The sequence below is a fragment of the Mastigoproctus giganteus genome, chromosome 6, assembly GCF_048544385.1.
Source record: "Mastigoproctus giganteus isolate SK-2022 chromosome 6, ASM4854438v1, whole genome shotgun sequence".
In the NCBI taxonomy this organism is placed as follows: Eukaryota; Metazoa; Arthropoda; class Arachnida; order Uropygi; family Thelyphonidae; genus Mastigoproctus; species Mastigoproctus giganteus.
In genome coordinates, this window is record NC_143580.1 from 183,038,355 (window position 1) to 183,057,660 (window position 19,306).

General features: G+C 37.1%; 1 protein-coding gene across 5 annotated transcripts in view; it reads left to right on the forward strand.

Annotated features, from left to right (window-relative positions):
* Nucleotides 1-19,306, forward strand: part of LOC150084795 (protein trachealess-like) — a 361,172-nt gene that overhangs the window by 126,801 nt on the left and 215,065 nt on the right. For 2 of the 5 annotated variants that reach the window (XM_090376607.1, XM_090376609.1), the window contains exon 2: nucleotides 19,026-19,096. The exons of the other annotated variants lie outside the window; for them this stretch is intronic. In XM_090376607.1, coding sequence (XP_090232733.1) covers nucleotides 19,026-19,096 — 71 coding nt within the window. The remainder of the gene's footprint in view (nucleotides 1-19,025; nucleotides 19,097-19,306) is intronic. 5 annotated transcript variants of the gene reach the window in all.

The following is a 19,306-nucleotide window of genomic DNA, read 5'->3' on the forward strand; positions in this document are numbered from 1 at the left end:
CGCGAGGAACTTTTATGGGGTTTTTCTCTCCTCTTGGCTGACTTAGTCTATCGCAGGCGTAGATAGAAATGGTTTTAGCAACTTGGGTAGCTGGAAACTCTGAAGTGATTATGTAAGGATATTCGGAGTTTAGAGAAGTTCGTTTTAGGAATCCCAAGTTTCTGACTGAATTGATTTTTTTTTTTTTTTTTTTTTGTACAAGAAGTAATATTAAAATGAAATTAATTTTCATTTGTCTTATTGTATATAAAAAAAGTTACTGTAATATTTATTACTTGGTATCCACTTATGTGGAAGCGATTGACTATACTGGAGGGTAGTGATGGTGAGGATAAAAGCAGAATCTCGAAATGTGGTTGTACTGCTGGTATATGTGTCAACGTCAATGAAGAGGAAATAGATGGAATGTACGAGGGAGAGTAGAAAGAGTAATTAATAGAGAGAAAAAGACTTACATGGTAGTAATGGAAGATTGGAATACAGAGGAAGGAGAGGGATGGGATGGGAATGGTATGATTTAGAATGGATGCGACAGGAGAGAAACTGGTTGAATTTGGAAGAAGAAATGAACTGGTGGTGACAGATTATGATTAAAGAATCATAATCTGTCAAATTAAATTTTCTGTTTATACTCCGGCACGACAGAATACAGTTGAGATTATGAATGAATATGAGGTGAATGAGGATGAATTGGGTCCATCCAACGATAATTGAAACAGAGGTCAGAAGGAAATGAATAAAGAAAAAGTTAGAATCGATGTAATACCAATGGAAATCCTTGAAGCGGTAGGAAATGCGCAGATAAAGAACTAACAAAATATGTAAATAGATATATGAGAATGGAAAATTAAACATCCATAGTCAACTTTATATTACCATCTAACATCCGTATGATTATATCAACTTTTAACCCTCAATGCCATCTATTTTGCCAGACCCTGCCAAGATAGATAGATGGCCTTAAGGGTTAAAGGTTGATAGAATGGAAAATGATCAAAAGATTTTGCGACTACCATTATGATTCTTCGAATAGAGAAGAAAAATAATATAATCAAATGCATGGATTACGGAATTATTCGTTTGATATAGGAGCAGAGTTTATGTGGAGGATAACGAACAGAAGGTTGAGAGAACGAATGAAGGAGATTATAGGAGAGGAATAGTATAGATTTCGGAAATGGAGAGATGCGGTAGAATAATGAGAATTTTGATAGAAAGGTGAAAAAGAATGCTTTTGTTTGTTTTGTGAATTTAGAAAAGGTATTTTATAGAATAAACGGGGAAAAAGCTTGTTGGGATCAAAGGGTTGTGTTGAGAAAGGATGTGGATAATACAAGGAAAATAGAAATAGACAGATTGGGCAAATTTTTACATGACAGGGATGAAAAGGGAAACTATTAAAATGGATGATGAAAGGTTATTACAAGTGAGTAAATTCAAATATCTTGGCACTCTCTGTGCTAACAAGTGTTGGGAGACTCAGTCAGGAAATTAGATTGCAGTTGGTGAAATAGCACCTGAGAAGAGGATGCAGAAATTTACGAAAAGACTGGATATCAAATTAAGAATGTTTTGTGGAGCTAAGATGACACGGACAATGAAGAAGGAAGATATTGAAGATGTAACTGAAGGGGAAAAAGACCGAGAGGGCAGAAGAAGAATTTGAATATTGGTCGATTTGATAGAAACTGATGGGTATCGTGGGCTGAAAGAGGGGGTTAGAGAGATGGAGATGCGATTGGGTTCCGGCTGTCATGGACCTGGCATATGGCAGGGAACTTATGACGATGACTTGATATTCAGTTGTTATTTATATAACCAATGAATTTTCTTAGACTCTATAACATAAAGCAGAAAGAGAATTTATACAGGTTTTGCGTGGCTCGAAACTTTAAGTGTCCTTTATGATATTGCAGCAGTGTGGTATTGCCATTTTAGGAAGATTTGGTCGTATCAGATTTAATAAGTATTATAAAATCGTTTGTTTTGACCAATAAATTGTTTATTAGCAAAAAATAAAAGAAAAACCTGATACATATATATATTTATATATGCGGGTATGTGATGGCCGCTAACAACCTCTTACTCTCATCAATAACAGTAAAACGTAAGAGTAAACGTTCAGTCTCAGTTTTTCAGAGTAACTGTATACGGCAATCTTCTTATTGGAGATTGCACACTAGGACGGATAAAGTAGCACTTCATAGTTCAGGTGTGCTGGAACTTCAAGGTCGAGTAAAGCTTCGATTTCGAGACCACACCTTTGGTTTTAGTCCGTATAATGCGAAGCGTTTAAGGACCCTATATTATCCTTGGGTGGATGTCACTTTCAAAGAAGTTAAGGTATGTTTTCCTTTCCGTTTTTCCATATTTTTTTATATTTTTATTATTCAGTTTACTTGGGTATAAAGTTTAATTAGTTGATGAAATGTTTTGTTTTATGAAATATTTTACAATTTATTGATAAAGATATATTGGACAATAGGATATTTCCATAAATTTGAAATATTCTTATATGTGCCGAAACTCTGAGTAAGTTTCAGTTCTCAGGAATTCGTATATTGCAGTGGACATCCTCAAAAGCAAAACCTCACAAGGAAAGATCCCGGTAGTATTTTTTAAACTGTATTCTGTTAGTGACTCCATTTAGTGGAACTATTGATATTTAATTCAGTAATTAGTCAAGCTTTGATGCTTGTTGCATGCTTTTCCCACCACCGCTGTCCAACACCTCTCCAAGGAGAGTGGTGGATGGAACAGACATCAAGTAAAATGATGCTGAAGGCAACACCAGTCTGGAAGAGTCCATCATCTACTCTTACTGGCTACATTTAACATTATTTACATGTTTTAATAATCAGAACTTTCAGAATAGTGTTGGAGTAGATTCTAGAAGTGTGTGGTTTCCTAACCCGGTTTCATACTAATAAAATCGTTTTTGACTTCAACTGGAAGCTTATTTGAAGTATATTCCCGAATGACTGATTTAGTTGGACAGATTTCATATTTAATTCCGACGTTCATTTCCCCTCCCCCGTATCCGTTTTCAAATAATATTTTCCAACAGTTTAAACCACATTTACCAAAATAAAAATTTTAAAAGTTTTTCATTTTCCAAATAAGGGGAAAATTGGGCTTGAGTATAGCGTAATTCGATTATATAATAAAAACAAGGTAGGAGATGCGAGTGAAGTTAAAAACCTCCCCTCACTTATGCCCGAATTCTGCACAGTGTGGTAATTTACCGTAGAGATTAAACTTCGTATCTGAAACGACGGCATATTTTTCTTCTGTGTGTGTGTCTTGATATAAATTTTCGAACAGTTGAAGCTCTTAGGGAAAGAATCGATTGGATGCAGTTTGATGGGTAAAATAAAACTTCATGAGTTAGACACGTACACTGTATGACGATCGGAGGGGGTGGGAGCTCTCTTAGGAAGAGGGGAGAGGGGGGGTTGTTCCGAAGTAAAATATTAACTTCATGAAGCGGTCTTTTGGTTGGAATGTGTACTTATGTAAAATATCATCCTCTCCATGCAAAAAAGGATTCAAAGATCTGCACGAAGATATATTTTAAACACCTTTGGGACTAGTGTAGTTTAATAATTGATTAAGGTAACATACATTACAGAATGAAATGGATGCGAAATAGCAAAATTCCCCATTCCAATAGCTACACAATCGATTAAACGAAATGAGATATTTGTACGTTTATTATTTTTGTTCTTAAGCTGCACGCGCGACTTTAGGAACAGAATCCGCCTCTATTAATTGTACGATTGAACTGAATTGCTCATTTTTAAAATTACTATTTTTATTTAAAAAAAAAATAAATAAAAATAAAAAACAATGCCCGAATACTGACGGAGTTAAGAGAGCTTTGAAAGGTCAGCGTTTAATAGTGGGTAACCTTTTATTTTCTCAGTTGCCCACATTGTGGCACTGTTCGATGACAAGATAGATGATGTAGTTCTTAAAGTTTGAGTGGTCTGAAGATTGGATGATTATGCTCTAAATTATGAATGGTCTGAAGATTGGATGATTATGCTCTAAATTATGAGTGGTCTGAAGATTGGATGATTATGCTCTAAATTATGAATGGTCTGAAGATTGGATGATTATGCTCTAAATTATGAATTTGAAAATATTGAAACCAACAAATCATCTATAGCTATCATATATTTAGGAATACATACATACCGTTATCAAACGTACAGAACCAATTCCATTTAACACAAAAATATGAACATCGGAGAATGCGATAAATCGATAAGCAGTAGTTCCCAGCCTTTTGTCATTTGGGACACCCTAGAAGAGTAAGTCGTGCATCTATAAAGCGTAGTTGTAAGTAATCTAAATGAAGATTTTTTGTAACTGTCAGAACTTACCGATTGAAAACCACTCTCTATAATAGCTGTACATGGGTGGAACAAAAATAATCAGGGACAGATTCCGAGGAGGTCCATCAGAATCTCCACACCTGCCTTAGTACCCAACCGAAAATTAACTTTATTATTGCTATAGTTTGAGAAGACACACGTAAACAAATCCTGTGTTTGTGAGCGAGAGAAAAACCATGCAAAAAAAGAAAAATAATAACAGAATTGCCGCGTGGTACAAACCGTGGGTTATAATGTAATCAATTATGGTATAATCGAAAAAGGAAAGATGAATGAGGGGAAGGTTTCATAAGGTAACGTAATTGCTAGTGGCGCATATTCACGATAGCATCTCCACCGTAAATTAGCACAACAAAGTTATATTTCTTATATACCAGGGGCGTCTTTAAATAAAATTCACGCAATCATTACGCTTTAGAAGGCCGCAGAAAAAAGCTATTAGTTGCGAGAGGATACGAAAATGATGCTATACAATTATGTCTTATCATACAGGTAATGCGAAATTCATACCAACAGCTTCTGGTGTCTATTAAAATTTAAATGAACTCGCTTCTTCCCCTTTCCCCAGCTCTGTTTGCATCCGTAATGTTAAAGTAATGGTGGCAAGGCTATGCGCAGCCCTCACCAGATATGTAATAGACTCACATACCTCGTAACAAAGCTCGCTATTGGCATCAGGATTTCTCCTCAACCTTGGGTTTTATGCCTTTCTAGTGCAATGCATCTGTGTGTGTGTGAGTGAGAGAAGTTCTAAAATTTTGTGTCCGAGAAATTAGATAGGAACCAGCTGGGTGAAAGAATTCGTTCCTTTCACTTGACGCTGTGAAAAGAAGCAAGCTCCGTTGGCTATTTCAGGCGTTTTTCTGGATGTATGCTCTGAATTCTAAAGCCGCTCGTGAAACATCCTTTCAGAATGTGTGTACTTTTTGAACCGTTACTTTCAAGAATACGACTGTTTGTAGGGGGAGAGGAGGCTAGCAAATAGCCTACAGACCATTGCTTGGTCCCAGCTGTGAACAATGGCAAAAATTTGCATCCGTCCGTATGCCAGCGAAAACTTAAATAGTTTTGGAAACAAATATTCCATTTTGCTGAAAATTTTTCAACTACCAGCGAGATTCCAGTCAAATGGGCAGGGGTATGGGAGGCTGCGAGATGTTATCACACTGTTATAACAGGCTGGTGAGCGGACTTTTGTGGCCTTGCTTTTGTTCTGGCTCAAGTGATCTGAATTGCTCCCTTCGACCACAAAGCTTCTTTCCCTCTAGGGGTGGAAACTCAATGGCAACATTAAATTTCCGATATGAGCTTACACATAGTCCCACACGACTGTGATCTTTTACGGCAAAAAGGAGGCTCGCAATTTTTCCACGGAGAATCATGCCGTCATGTATGCTTAAATGGGCATTAAATTGCCGCTTCACCCACCACTGCTGCCCGTGTGGTCGCCGGCCGACCCTAAACGTACTGCCGAGTTAACCACTCCCTCATCTCCAGACCTCTTCCCTCCCCCACTCGGTGTCGTTCACCCTATCCCCCAACGTTCTATAGATTTCTGGAGGCTGTTTTGGATTTTCCCCCATCCGCATTTCGCTAATGAGAAGTAGATCGCACTGTCTACGAGTTCTCTGGGGAAAGGGGGTGCTAGGTGTTGGGGAATTACTGTTAAATAACCCACGTGTCTTGGCGACATGCTTTTGATGACGCAAACTGGTCGAAAGCTGTTATTTCTGCTACATTCGTCTCGCCTACCTATTTGTTGCTCATTACTCGCAAAAGAACAGCGCGGATTCTTGTTAGACTTGTCGATCTTGGTTCCTGTTGTTGGATCTTTTTCTGAACAAAACTAGACAAGAATTGGGGGAAAAGAATAAAAATGAAAAATAGCTCTCATGCATTAAATGGTTCACTAACTATTGGTGTGATAATTGGAAAGAAAACTCGTCAATTGATAATGTTTGTCGTTAAGAGATTTAGACTTTTATTTAGAATATTTAACATATCCATTTAATATACATTTAAAGATATGTGGATAATTAATTTCATTCGGAACTTCTAACGAGGATATATCCCATAACGTTTTTCATATTATGTTATACAATCAATGTATGCCAGTTAACTGTACTGAGATTCCCCCAGAATACTTTTAGGTGTCCTTGAACCCTTAAAAGAACAGTTGTACACAGTTCTAAAGAATCGCGTATATACAATTTATGAACAGAAAATTGAAGACAGGGGTTCTTAATAGTTTTATCGCAGCGCACTCACGAAGCTTTCATGGTATTCTTACACACTCCTACTTTAAAATGCTGATTATGCATTTACGAGAGTGATATTTTTAAGCTGAGCATCCTTGCGTCGCCCCTCCCAACCTTTTACCAATGTCCCACACCGTGGATTAGCGAATCCCCGATACAACTCTCATTCTACAATTGTGACACAACTCAGTCGTTATTAATTAAATATAACAGGGTATACTTGAGTAAGTTTAAGAAGGCCTCGGAAGGAACCATAGTAAGAATCCTTTATATAACGAGACAATTGTACACAATAGCTCACGATGAATCACAGGACATATTCCAATTAAGGAAAGGTCGCGCTTAGTGGTGCTTACTCATCAGCGCAACTATTGGTTACGTTTCCAAAGGTTTGAAGCAGCTCAAATTGAAAATAAATGACCCAAATGCTTTTGCAGCCACGTTGGTTATCTGTAATGGTATGTACCTTCCCATCCAGACCAATCACGTGTACTGAGTCAATAATATGAATAAGTGGTGTTAATAGTTGGGGGAAACAGGACAGATTTCAATGTAGAAAAGCTGGTAATATTTTTAAATGACTTATTCCAACTGTTAAGGTATTGAGTGTCATATATAAATAATGGTATGATTCCATGCTGTACGAATCCTTGATGATATTTGGAATCAGTTGTGCAATATATTTATATTCCTTATTTCCTGTATCTACTCACAGAAAACAGCAGACAAGAATATAGATATATTGGACAACTCGTACCTAATATCATAAAGCCAACCCATTTTCATTCTGCTGGAATACATTTTGTAGAAAGCTGTTGTCACTAGAATCCGCCTTTTTATCTTCATGAATTGCTAATTTGATTTCTGGTTTTCGGCGCCTACGCTTGCCTTTGAATTGCCTTATCATCAGATCCTGCTTTAACTTTGCTGTTTCGACTCGCTCCCTTTCTAAGATACAAAAATGGGTCGAGAAATTATTGATGCGATTACGTCCTGTAAGTCGAGACTAATTCCTCACAAACGTGCACATGTATTGCTTTTTATACGTAGCGGATGTGTCAAGGGATTCATGATTTACTGTCCAGCTTTACTTCTCTCAAAGAGATAATGCTTTCAGGAATGCATCACTAACTAAACGAGAGGAGGAAATAGTTTGATAACATGACCTCCAGTGGGAGAATAGGTCTTTTTCTTATTAGTAAGATTCGAGATTTATCACCTTCCTGACCGTAATGGTAGACTCGAAATCACCACTAAGTTTTTCTTTCCTAAAACAGAACAAATAAAAAAAAAACAATAATTTTATAGATAAAAATATGAACTAGTACTTTGATCACAGAGTACGTATATTTTATAGATAAGGCACTATCTGGTGGTAGTAAATTATTCTACAATCAGAGTTCTTTTGAATATAATTTTTGTGATTTCGATTTTTTAAAAATGTAAATACGGTTTCTAAGCGAACGAATTGATGCCCTAGAGCAAAACCAAACTGGGAGCTTACCAGAGACTCAGGTGTGTAATACCATTCCGGTAGATCCAGAATTTTAAACGCCAGCCCGAATCCGGTCCCAGGACTTGATCTTCCGTTGTAAAATGTTCTAGTTCCACAGGAGGCAATCTTTTTGGTGGATCAATTGTTCGGGAAATGTTCTTTAATGTAAGGACAGAAGGAATAGAAACGGAGTATATCTACCAGATGCAAAAATTGTATAATTATATACCGAATACTCGACATTGCAGCTGTCAGGAAAAATTCAATATATAGCACTCTAATGTATTAGGGATTCTCAAACTTTCACCTTCACTTGGGTACGAGTTTGATTCTGAAAGAGGCGGGAGGAAACAATTGAAAAAGAAAAAAGAATAATGTTGAATATTTTAAAAACCTAAAGGATGTACTAATTAATAGCAAGAATGAACTGTATGAAGGATTATATATCATCTGTATATATATGTCCAGTGGAAACACTGGACATATATACAGATGATATCGCACAGAGGTATGGATATATTCTGATATCGCGCAAAGGTATGGATATCACTATAAGCGAAGAAAACAGTGGCATAGCATGTGCTACCCAAAACTCGTTAGACCTTCCTTTTTAGTTCCAATTTATGACCAGTTTTTATAGATGACCCCACAGTTCCCTCTTACTCACCCTTTGAAAACCGTTGTTATTGTCTACCTAAACTAAGATAGTTCAGCCTAGAAAACCATCAAAAATGAAACACTGTCCACTGGGCCTGTCTTTCCCCTAAAAAATCTTATCCCCAGTTAGAGGTTGGCCTGCCCCTACTTATGCAGACAGTGCTCAGTAAAAACAGTCTGAGACTTATGAAATATACTAATTCTCAGTTCAAATTTTCAAGTACTTGTGCTAAGCATAGTTAGCCATTAGTGGAAGATACGTTCTGGGAATGTTTCAACTGCCGCGACTTATATTTGTATCTTTCTGATATATATTTACCAGTTCTTGATTGAAAATATTTAAACCAGATAGCTGAGAGCTTCCTCTGCTTAATGTACATATTTATTTTACAAAATATAAGAGCTGCAAAAATTCATAACTTAGCAATGAAACAACCACTTTTTACCTTTGAATCGACACAAAGCCTTGATCTCTTGTGATTGAAAGAGGAAGCTACTCGATCAAAATAATTGCGGGACCACTACTTACCGTAGTGATTCAGAACTGTAGGGTAAGGCACAGTACTCGTGAGATTAATTTTGAATCCAAACATGACCCTTCTCCTGGATGAAAGATTAGTTCTCTTAAACACCGCTGACTGATTGAGTAGTCCAGAAGTTCTGCATAACTTGGAAACTGAAAGGCAAGTCAAAGTACAATGATTTAATTATACTTTTTCACTAAACGAGATGCGCATGTTCAGAAACATGTATGAAGTTAATTGCAAAGCAGACTTCCCTTTGCAGGATCTAATGATGGACTATAATTTCATATCAATCGTACAACAACCGTCAAGTTTACTTCTGCCAGCAATGTAGACTTGAAGATCCCTTACAAAAGTCCGTCCCTTGTAAAGTTCATTTTGCAAGGGATGAACTCTTTTTTTCAGTAAGGTCCATGGAAATTTCTAAGAGACATGCTTGATATGTGCAACATAAAAAAAAAACACACGCACGAAAAATATATACACTTTTTCAGGTCAGAATAAGTCTCATATATTTCTGAAAATATAAAGATGTCAGCTTTTATATTTTCTCTGATGGAAGTATTATTAATTAACAACAATTTCAAATTCTTAGGAAATACCTATTAATAGAAAGAAATGATATTCCTCGATGCTTCTCAGTTATCAGTTTACGATAATCTCTACATTAATAGACAGTCTAACAGAATTATAAACATTTCCAATAAAGAATAACAACGAAATCCTTAGTTATATTTTGGATTCAAAGACGAAAAATAAAATGAAGTAAAAAAAAGAAGCTGCCGATTTTAACTTTGCTGTTTATCAAACCTCGCCCATTTCCGAATGAACTTTGATTTAAACTCCAATTGTAGAGAGATGCCGTAGATCTTATATGGCTCTCAATTTGGATGCTTCTGTTCTTTCCCCTCCCCTCTATTTTCTGTGTGTGTTCTAGATATTTCCTGTAATCTGATATGTTGTGGCAATATACGTTTGAAAATTGAGCCCCATAGCCCGTTAAAACACATAACCGATGGTTTTCCTGAATGGAAACTGATAAAAGAAACATTCTTTGCACTTTTAACAGAAGTCGTTAGAGTCTATTATACAACATACATCACGATTTCAGATAATCTGTAGGTATGACGTCACTCATGGGAACTGTCTGTGGTCTCTTTATGACATTTCTTATTTATGGCATTCTATTTTATTGAGCTAACTGTGGGCAATAATTTTGGTTTTTACACGAAAATGCTCCTTGCCGTCATATACTAAAATATGCATACCCAGAGGGGCCCATTGATAGCTGACGAATGGACAGTCCCCCCTACCCCCCATCAGATACTATAGGACACGAACGGCGTCTCCCGTATGTCGTCAGTCCACGGCCCTTGCCTGAGCACGATGCAGCTATACCAATAAATCTTCGATAACATGTAGTGGGATGTTGCAACATCAGAGTAGACGCTCCCGATTAGAAGCGTGCCTGCCACTTGTGCTTCGAATATTTGAAATGAATAATAGAGATAATATCTTTAACACACTCCCTGCACAGATTGCCAAAACATAGTTTATCTGTAAAATTGGAGACAATCTGTTGAGCAAGCTTAGGGAAAGTAAAAACGTTGGTTAAAACAGCGTTGAGAAAATGTCTTATATTTCTTAATCTTAAGAATGTAATATCCTTGGATGCATGACGTAACCCATTTTTCCTGAATTTCTGGGTAATCACAGTTGGTTACGTTTAAAATTGAGAAATATCTCTTTCTTCCTCCTCCTCTGAACGCCAGTCGTGGGAAGAAGAAGAGCAAGAATTGTAGATCTCTAATGTTTTTACATTTAAAATCTGCATCCAATTTATGTATATGCAGTTAACATTATTCTTCATAATTCAGTTTATTTCTTCTATTGGTTTCTACCTAGCAAAATTCTCAATTTTTATCTCTCTCGAAATCGTTTAAGGGTTTCGGTCCCGTCGATGACTGGAGGAATTTCTAAAGGCCTCTTCAATCGAGGTTGTTGTTTGTTATGTTTGTTATTTGGTTTTTAGGAGCATTAGCAACTAAGGCCATATTGCTCCGGGAATATGCGGTGGTCATTCCCTGACCTTTCCGCATCCTCCGTATTTGGTGGTGACGGGCTCGAACCCCGGTCTAATCAAGAAGCGTGTCTTACGCACTGCTGCTCCTTCCCACCTGGCTACGGAGGCGCCAATCGAGGTTGTAGTTACTCGATTTCAGATGGAGGAAGTAGGGCATTTTCCTGTGAGTTCTTTCGGGTTTTTCAGCCCACCAACACACGCGCGGTTATGAGCATACGCTTGACGGCCACTAATGCCAATATTTATTTATTTTTATATGGTATTCATCATCTCTTATTGCAATGGGTAAGGAACTATCTTAAAAATCCATCTTTCAATGTTTTAGTAAGTGGTGTCTTATTCTGAAACTCTTCGTTAAGAGTAGGAGTGCCTCGGGGATCGTCATCATTTCCTCTCTTCTTTTTAACATCTTTCTCAGTGACATTTGTTATACGCTTAATACTTACCCTTTATAGGTTAATAAATAGCGTAGTTAATTATCGGCAACTACAAATAGCCATTGAACGTTTCTCTTCTTGAAGAGATCCTCATAACCACAAAACAAACAACTCGAAATGTAAGGTGATCACGTTTGTCAAAAAGCTTTTTAAATGGATTAAAATAATAAATATTTACATTGTTAAATGGATCAACAAATGTTGGTCTAGATCAACATTTGTTGGGCTAGACCAACAAATTACCAACAACAATTTGTTGGTAATTTCATTTAGACCCTTTTACTGATTTAAATACATCATCGTATAACTTTTAGGGCTATTAGGACTCAAAGCTAGAACTCAAACCATGGAACTCAAAGCTTAAACATTGTGGTATTCTTAAAAAGGCATTCTTACAATGTAGTAACTCTCATATCGTGAACTCCTTTCACAACGATTTGATTCTACACCTAATATACCTCGTTTGTACAATTATACTTGAAAATATCTTTATTTCATGGATGATGTAAAATATATGTGAGATATAGAATTACCCTCTCTCGTAATTGGCCACATTAATGGAATGTTTAAAAAGCTATAGTGGATTAGAATGTTAATTTTGGTTGTCTTCACTCCTGTATCTTAAGAATAAGAATGATTTATTATAATTTCTTCTTTTGGACGTCATTTTAGCCCACGCACAATGCAAAAAGATTCATCTGCAAGAACAGTATAATTAAAGAACTTGGATCCTTACCATGGGAGTGAGGAAGGTTGAAAGGAGGGAGGGGAGGAAGAGAGAGAAATTGCGTGACTGTTTGTTCATGAACGAATACATTTGCCAGAGCGTAACAACCAAGATAACGATACTTTATTTGACGAATATGTATAACTAGCAGGCAGCCTGAAGGCAATTGTAAGTATTGTTATTATGGAAGTACGTGTTTTGCCTTGTTCATTTGCTATGTCGAAGGTCCCCAAAATGAGGTTTGAAAGAGCGATCTGGTGCAATTAATATGACCCTTTGTAAACGCGCTCTAACTACGATTTATAATTGACAAAATCTTGTTGAATTGTGCCAATTTTCTGAAAGGGTTTTCTCTGCTTGAGCTTACTGTTGGATAAAGGCAAGAATACAGAATGGCTTCTGATGGAGTTATATGAGGAATGGTACTTGGTCTGTTAACTTTATCTTTTGCGCTGACGTATTGAAAAGTTCGTCAGCGCGGAAATTAAGCATAATAATTGCTGTCAATACCATGTCAGTATGATTTTATTTAATATAATTGCCTCTATAACGTGTTGGTCTTTATTTTATTTTGCTTTATTTATTTTATTTGGTTTATTCCCGTAAATATTTCCCTATGTTTAGATTTATTATTGTTTGTAGAAGTGTGTGTGATCCTCCGTGAGAGTATAGTGGTTTAGTCATTGTTTGTAGGGGAAGGAAGGGATAGAGAGTCACCTGGATTCGAATCGGGCAAAAAAATGGAGGAATTTGTAAATGTTTCTTCAGTCGGAGAGATAGTCCCTTCCCCCCGCTCCTCCATAAATTATTCTGGGGTTTTCAACTTGCATGGTACAAATCGGCCCTCAAACAGCATTACAAATATATTGTTGATATAATACACGACTAATCCGTATGAACTAGAAAAACATAAGAAATATAAATGGCACGTATGACTTGAGTAGCCTATGCACCAAAAATCCTCCAGGACAAGGCTCAAAAACTCGAATATAACTCACAGTGATGAATCTAACTCCCTTTTTGCCCCGGATCAACTAACTACAGCCGTATTCAAAAAGCCTTGAAGCACTTGCAGGCGGGATTTGAACCTAGACTTCCTCAAACGAGTAACAAGTTGAGTGAAATTATTACACTGTAATGGAGGGCCCCCAACCCTTCCTTCCGTAGTAAATCCAGCTCTGCAGCTGTACTCACAGTATACGAACTTCACATACGAAATTGTCCATGAGCTTTCCATTCGTAGTTTCCTTCAATATTTTTTAAATGGTTATAATTTTTGGTGGTGGTCATAGGCGCTGTCTGCTGGTGAAGGAGATTGAGGGAGCATTTATCCCCACAGTCTGCTAATTGGCGGGAGAAAATATCGATTCCCTTCCCTCTGTGGACTTAAATAACTTTCAGATTGTATTTTTGCACCTTAACTAAAAAATCGGAATTCAGCGCTGCTGTTGTTAAAATTTATCAGATACTTCCTTGAAGCATGCGATAACAATCTATTAGTTTGGTACTGATTGTTATAATATGGCTGGCAAACATTAGTTTGTTACCATCAAGTTTTCTTCACTCCTTCTCCCGTTAAGCAGAGGCTTCTCGCTACTGATTGGGGGTTACGACCTTCAACGTCGCTCATATTCTCTATCTCTTCATCTCTCTCTTTTATCTGCACAGAGTCATGTAAGGGTCAAGATAAATTTGCATATTTTACTTAAGGGTAGGAAGGCTTAAATATCCAGGAGAACGCAGAGATTAAAAAAGAAATTGAGGAAAAAAACACCTAGTGTTGCATGAGCAGTCCATTAAACTCCACCAATTGTATAACAGTCTTTTTCAGGCTGTTGTCTACCTCAACCTTGACATACATGCGTGGATGGCCAAATTTAATGTTCGGCCGTCTAGCATGTGGTTGTTAAGATAATGTCCGACACTTACCTTGGCGAGATGTCTATTCTTTGCCTATGGGTATACTTGCAAGATTTATGGTAGCAGATTGCCCACAATGGCGGGCATGCCTTAGAAATAGCTGTGTGTGTGTGAAGAGATGAGGAGTGTGGGATGTCAAAGATCTTACTCGCATTATTAGGCCACCAGTCCACACTCTCTGCAAGGTCGAATTTATTATGATAATAATAATAATAGCAACTTTTAATAAAATAAAAACTTGCTCGCTAAGCGTTTGGAAATTTCAGAGTTCACTACTACTTTTTGGATGCCAGAAAGAAACTTTTTCAACTTTTTTTTTCCCCGTTAAGGCCTTTATAATAAGACCCTCAAATTTTACGCAAACAAAATAGCAAAAATATTTTTAAACAGAATTTATTTCTGTTGTACATATGTGGCCAAATGGTAATAGGCACCAAATGGATGCCTATTACCATTTCGTATATCATTATCTTAGAAAAGAAAAAAGCAGCATTTCTTCTAAAAATATCATTCAGTAGAAGCAGCTATGCAATCAGTTTACCAAAGCGTTCTATCCAGTTGGGGGTGGGGGAAGATAGACTGAAAGCGACCCATGAAAAGGTAAACTGCAGTCATTATCAATCCACTGCGGGAAGCCTCCTCAACGATTCATGTTGAGGGAACTGGACCATAATCTGCCACGCCGATCCAGTGCGGGTTGGCAGATCAGCCATGTTTAGCAGTCAGGGGGCTTGAACCCCAGTCTACTCAAAGAGCATGTGCTACTGCACGCCCGATCATGACCACTCGGCTAGAAGGCCTTTTTTGAAAGCAACCCAATGATTTTACCGTATTCAATACGTCGATAAATGCTTGATAAGCAGATGTGGATTCTACGCTGGTAAACATAATAGAAGCAAGCTACATTCGAGGATAAAATATTTACCAACTATAATTATCTAAAGGTCACAGGGACGGAGTTGACAGATCGTCCCTTCCCCACTAAAATTGAAGACAGATTATTAAGTGGATTATAAAGTAGGATTCCGAATACAAGTAGCCAGATCTGAATCAGTTGATTCGCCAGCGGTTTAATTGCAATTACCGATGTACCCACGTACTGCTAGTACTGTGGCGGGCACAAAACGAGCGGGTATGTCGAACATACGTGCCTTCAAAAACGTGAGTGACAATGCGGACGAATGAAAAGCGTTTGCTAAAGGGGAAAGTAAAATATTACTTTCGGTTATAAGGCGTTATTTAAAAAGCTGCCGAATAAATCATTTGTCAGTGCCGTAAAGAATATGATATATGGCTTCCTTCGGTGGGATGTCCTGAAACTGTCTGTCGACGGAGATCTTCGGCCCATAAATATTAGCGCTGCCTCTAGCGCACAGCAACGTCAGAAGCGTGTTTTTAACAGTCTTTCCTGCTTTTCTTATCTCCTCCATTGCGTGATCACCATGATTGTCGTCAATTAGGGATATTTGAGACGTTCTTTTGAGCGAAGCGAAATCGTGCCTGTAGTTTTTATTAAATATTACAGTCGGATCAGGCTGCCAGACAAAATCATACACTTTAGCAATTTAAGAATCTGCTACTTTCATAACTAGAAATATCAAGCATAATCGCTACAGATTGGAGTAAATTCTTTCTCACCTTTTATTATGTGCGGGTCAAATTATTCTTCCACTTGTGCTGAAAAATGAAACGTTTCCATTTACAGTCTGATATCCTGGACATTGAACAGGATAATAACAATTCGATGGTTGCCTGCTGTGTGTTGAAGGCGTTTAACTTTAACAATAATTACAAAAGACCACGTTGTATTCGCTTAAAACAGAAGGACCTTTGCAGTTTCTTGTAATTGTGAGGATGCAACTGTGGTTCATGGGTAGAAAGGCAGTGCAGCCCAAAGACAAAAACCACATATTTGAACTGAGAGGTACAGGCTAGAAGAAACCTTCGCTTTTTGAATCTAATTAGTCTCAATTGAATGTAAATATCTAATTAGTATCAGGGTGTAGTGCCAAGAAGCCACTGGCCTTTGCTGCACCAGTCAAAAAATAATAATATAAAATAAAACTTAAAATAAAATACCTATGCGTTTATCTTCCTCACGTAGGTAACTAGCCAGTTGGCCTTTGAATTTTCCAAAGCTGTCACCGTATCTACCCCCGGAGGTAACTTATTCCAATAATTAACAACTCACTGACTAAAAGAATACTAGCGAAACGTTTGCCTTTATTCATTTTACTCTCCAACCCCCTAGAGCCTTATATACCTCAGTGGGGTTCCCTAGAGAGAAGCTCTGTGGTTCACAATTCTGTCTTTTCTCACATGGGCGCCTTTTGTTCCATGCCTGGTTTAAGTTCGGTCCCTATACTGTATTCCAAGTGTAGCCTTATAGGGTGGGATTATGACCTCCCAATCTCTACAAGCAAATGTTTGATAAATCATCGATATGACACCATGGGTCTTCTTTACCGTCTGTCCATTTCTCTTAGCACTTCGTGTCTTCTCGTATCGTAATTCACAAATCCTTTCTTCCTGTACTATTTTTAATTCAACCCCACCGAGTGTATAAGTTATTTTTGGGTTGCTATTCTCCATTGAGACAGTGTAAATTCTTTTGGATTCCAGTATATACAAGATGATTATAGTTAATGTGCACCCACTTCGGGAAGAGGAGGGAGTTCAAAATAATCGGAATATTTACAGTACAGCTTAACATGAAAGATTATTAGTCAAGGAAAATATATAAACATAAGAAGCATTATAATTTTTTTCCCACCAGGAATATCTATTTTACTGTAATTTCGTTTAAAGCTTTGCTGCTGCCAAACTGTGTAGGATTTTGGCAGCAACTTCATTCATGACTAGTTTCATGCCTGGTCCATGTTTCTTTTCTTTGAGCAGCGTGAGCGTGTACCGAATGCATTAAAAATAGGTTCATTGACTTAATAGATGGGGGAATCATTGGTTAAACTGTTTTACAAAAGAATAAGAGCAATTCATGTGCTACGTTACGGGATTGCCAACGAATCAAACCTGTAGTGACAAGATCATTAACCGATACTCCGTTAAGAAACACGATGAAACCATTGGAAACAGGTTCCTTATCCTTAGTGAAGGGGTTGGTCATTTTGACTAGGCACAGCAACAACTAAATCTTATATGTCGTGTCTGTAAATTGCTTATACTATAGTCTTTGGGCACTGTCTGCTTTAAGGGACTAAGCACACTTCGGAAAAGAAAACCGGAGAGAGGGAAACTATGCAATCCTTGTCGGAGGTCCAATAATAACAGCCACGGTGGGATAAAAAAAAAGTTGCTCCCAATCCAGATGAGAATTGAATCTAGTGCAGGAATATAGAATGACTTTAGCTAGATGGGATGTGGATTTTAATAAAAAACGTTGTTGGGACCTAACATGCCAATTGAAGCATTGATCTGGGAGTAATATTTAATGAAAATTGATCGATTACTCCACACGTTTGTGCCATAATTTGACAATAACTTCTTAAGATTTGTAAGATGATTTTTCACTGAGCACAAAGTATGTTCTTGTGCATAGCGTACTTTTAAAACTTAGCAAATCTTTAGTATCCAATTGTGGAATATAAGTTTGAAATTCAAACAAACTTTCTTTTATATTGTTCATTGGAAAATATTTGTCCAAGGTCCAGTGAAAAATGCTACATTATGAAACAGCTGGCGTCATACAATTTCATTAAACTGGTTATTTCGATCTTTTAAATTATTTTGATTTTATTGTCTTGTCTTTATTCATATGTAATTGTATTTTTGTTGACGAAAATCGAATTATTTATGACGATTGCCTAATATTTTACTACGGCACACAATGGAATTTAAATATTTCATAGCATTATGCAATTTCCCCATGAGGACCTCTGAAAGACACTATATTTGTATATACAAATTTTAAACAATTTTTGTATGATATTTGTGTACATATACATACACATGAAACACACAATGGCTGATTCAACTTTCTCTCTCTCTCTCTCTCTCTGGCCCTTTTACGTATATAAGAACAATGATGACAGTTATTCTCTTTCTAAGTGGTTGATCTCTTACTTCACGAATGACAGTGTTCACTGTCTTAACCTAGTGGGAATGTGCATCAACCGTTTCCTGAACCCTATAAATCTTACTTACTGTCGTGTTTATGGATGGAGAGTAATCCCATTTAAGGTATCTTACCCTCTAAGAGACATCGAAGAAACAAACCCTTGTAGGACAAGCAGCCATTAAATCTTTCCAGTAAGTGTTCCATCCTGCAGCAGAATGGATTCGAATGCCCTTTGCCACCTACTCCACCGACACATGCTTCAGTCCACTCGTGTGAGTCAAACATACACTTTCAGAACAGCTTAGATTAAGGTTATAAAGCATTTCAAAATAATAATTACTTTTGCAATCAGTTGTATAATATTTACTCTAAAGAATGGATAATATTAGTTGTTTTTGATGCATCATTACAGTGTAACCACTTCTTCATGAATTTTTATTTATTTTCAGGTAAGTACGTCAAGAATTCTTCACATAAATGGAAGGCTTCCATCTTCTTCTTCGTCTTCCATAACGTATTTGTAAGTGCTTTTGCTTTGCATATTATTAACTATCGGTATCTAGTACGTACTTCAATATGTCTTGAGTTTTGAATGCACATATCCACCGAAAGAAATCCATAATAGACGTTAACTGTAGAAACCATTTTGATTACTCACGTTGTAATTCTTAAAATAGTTTTTAAACAATGTTTTTCTTAATTACATGATCGAATTTGGATGTAAATTATG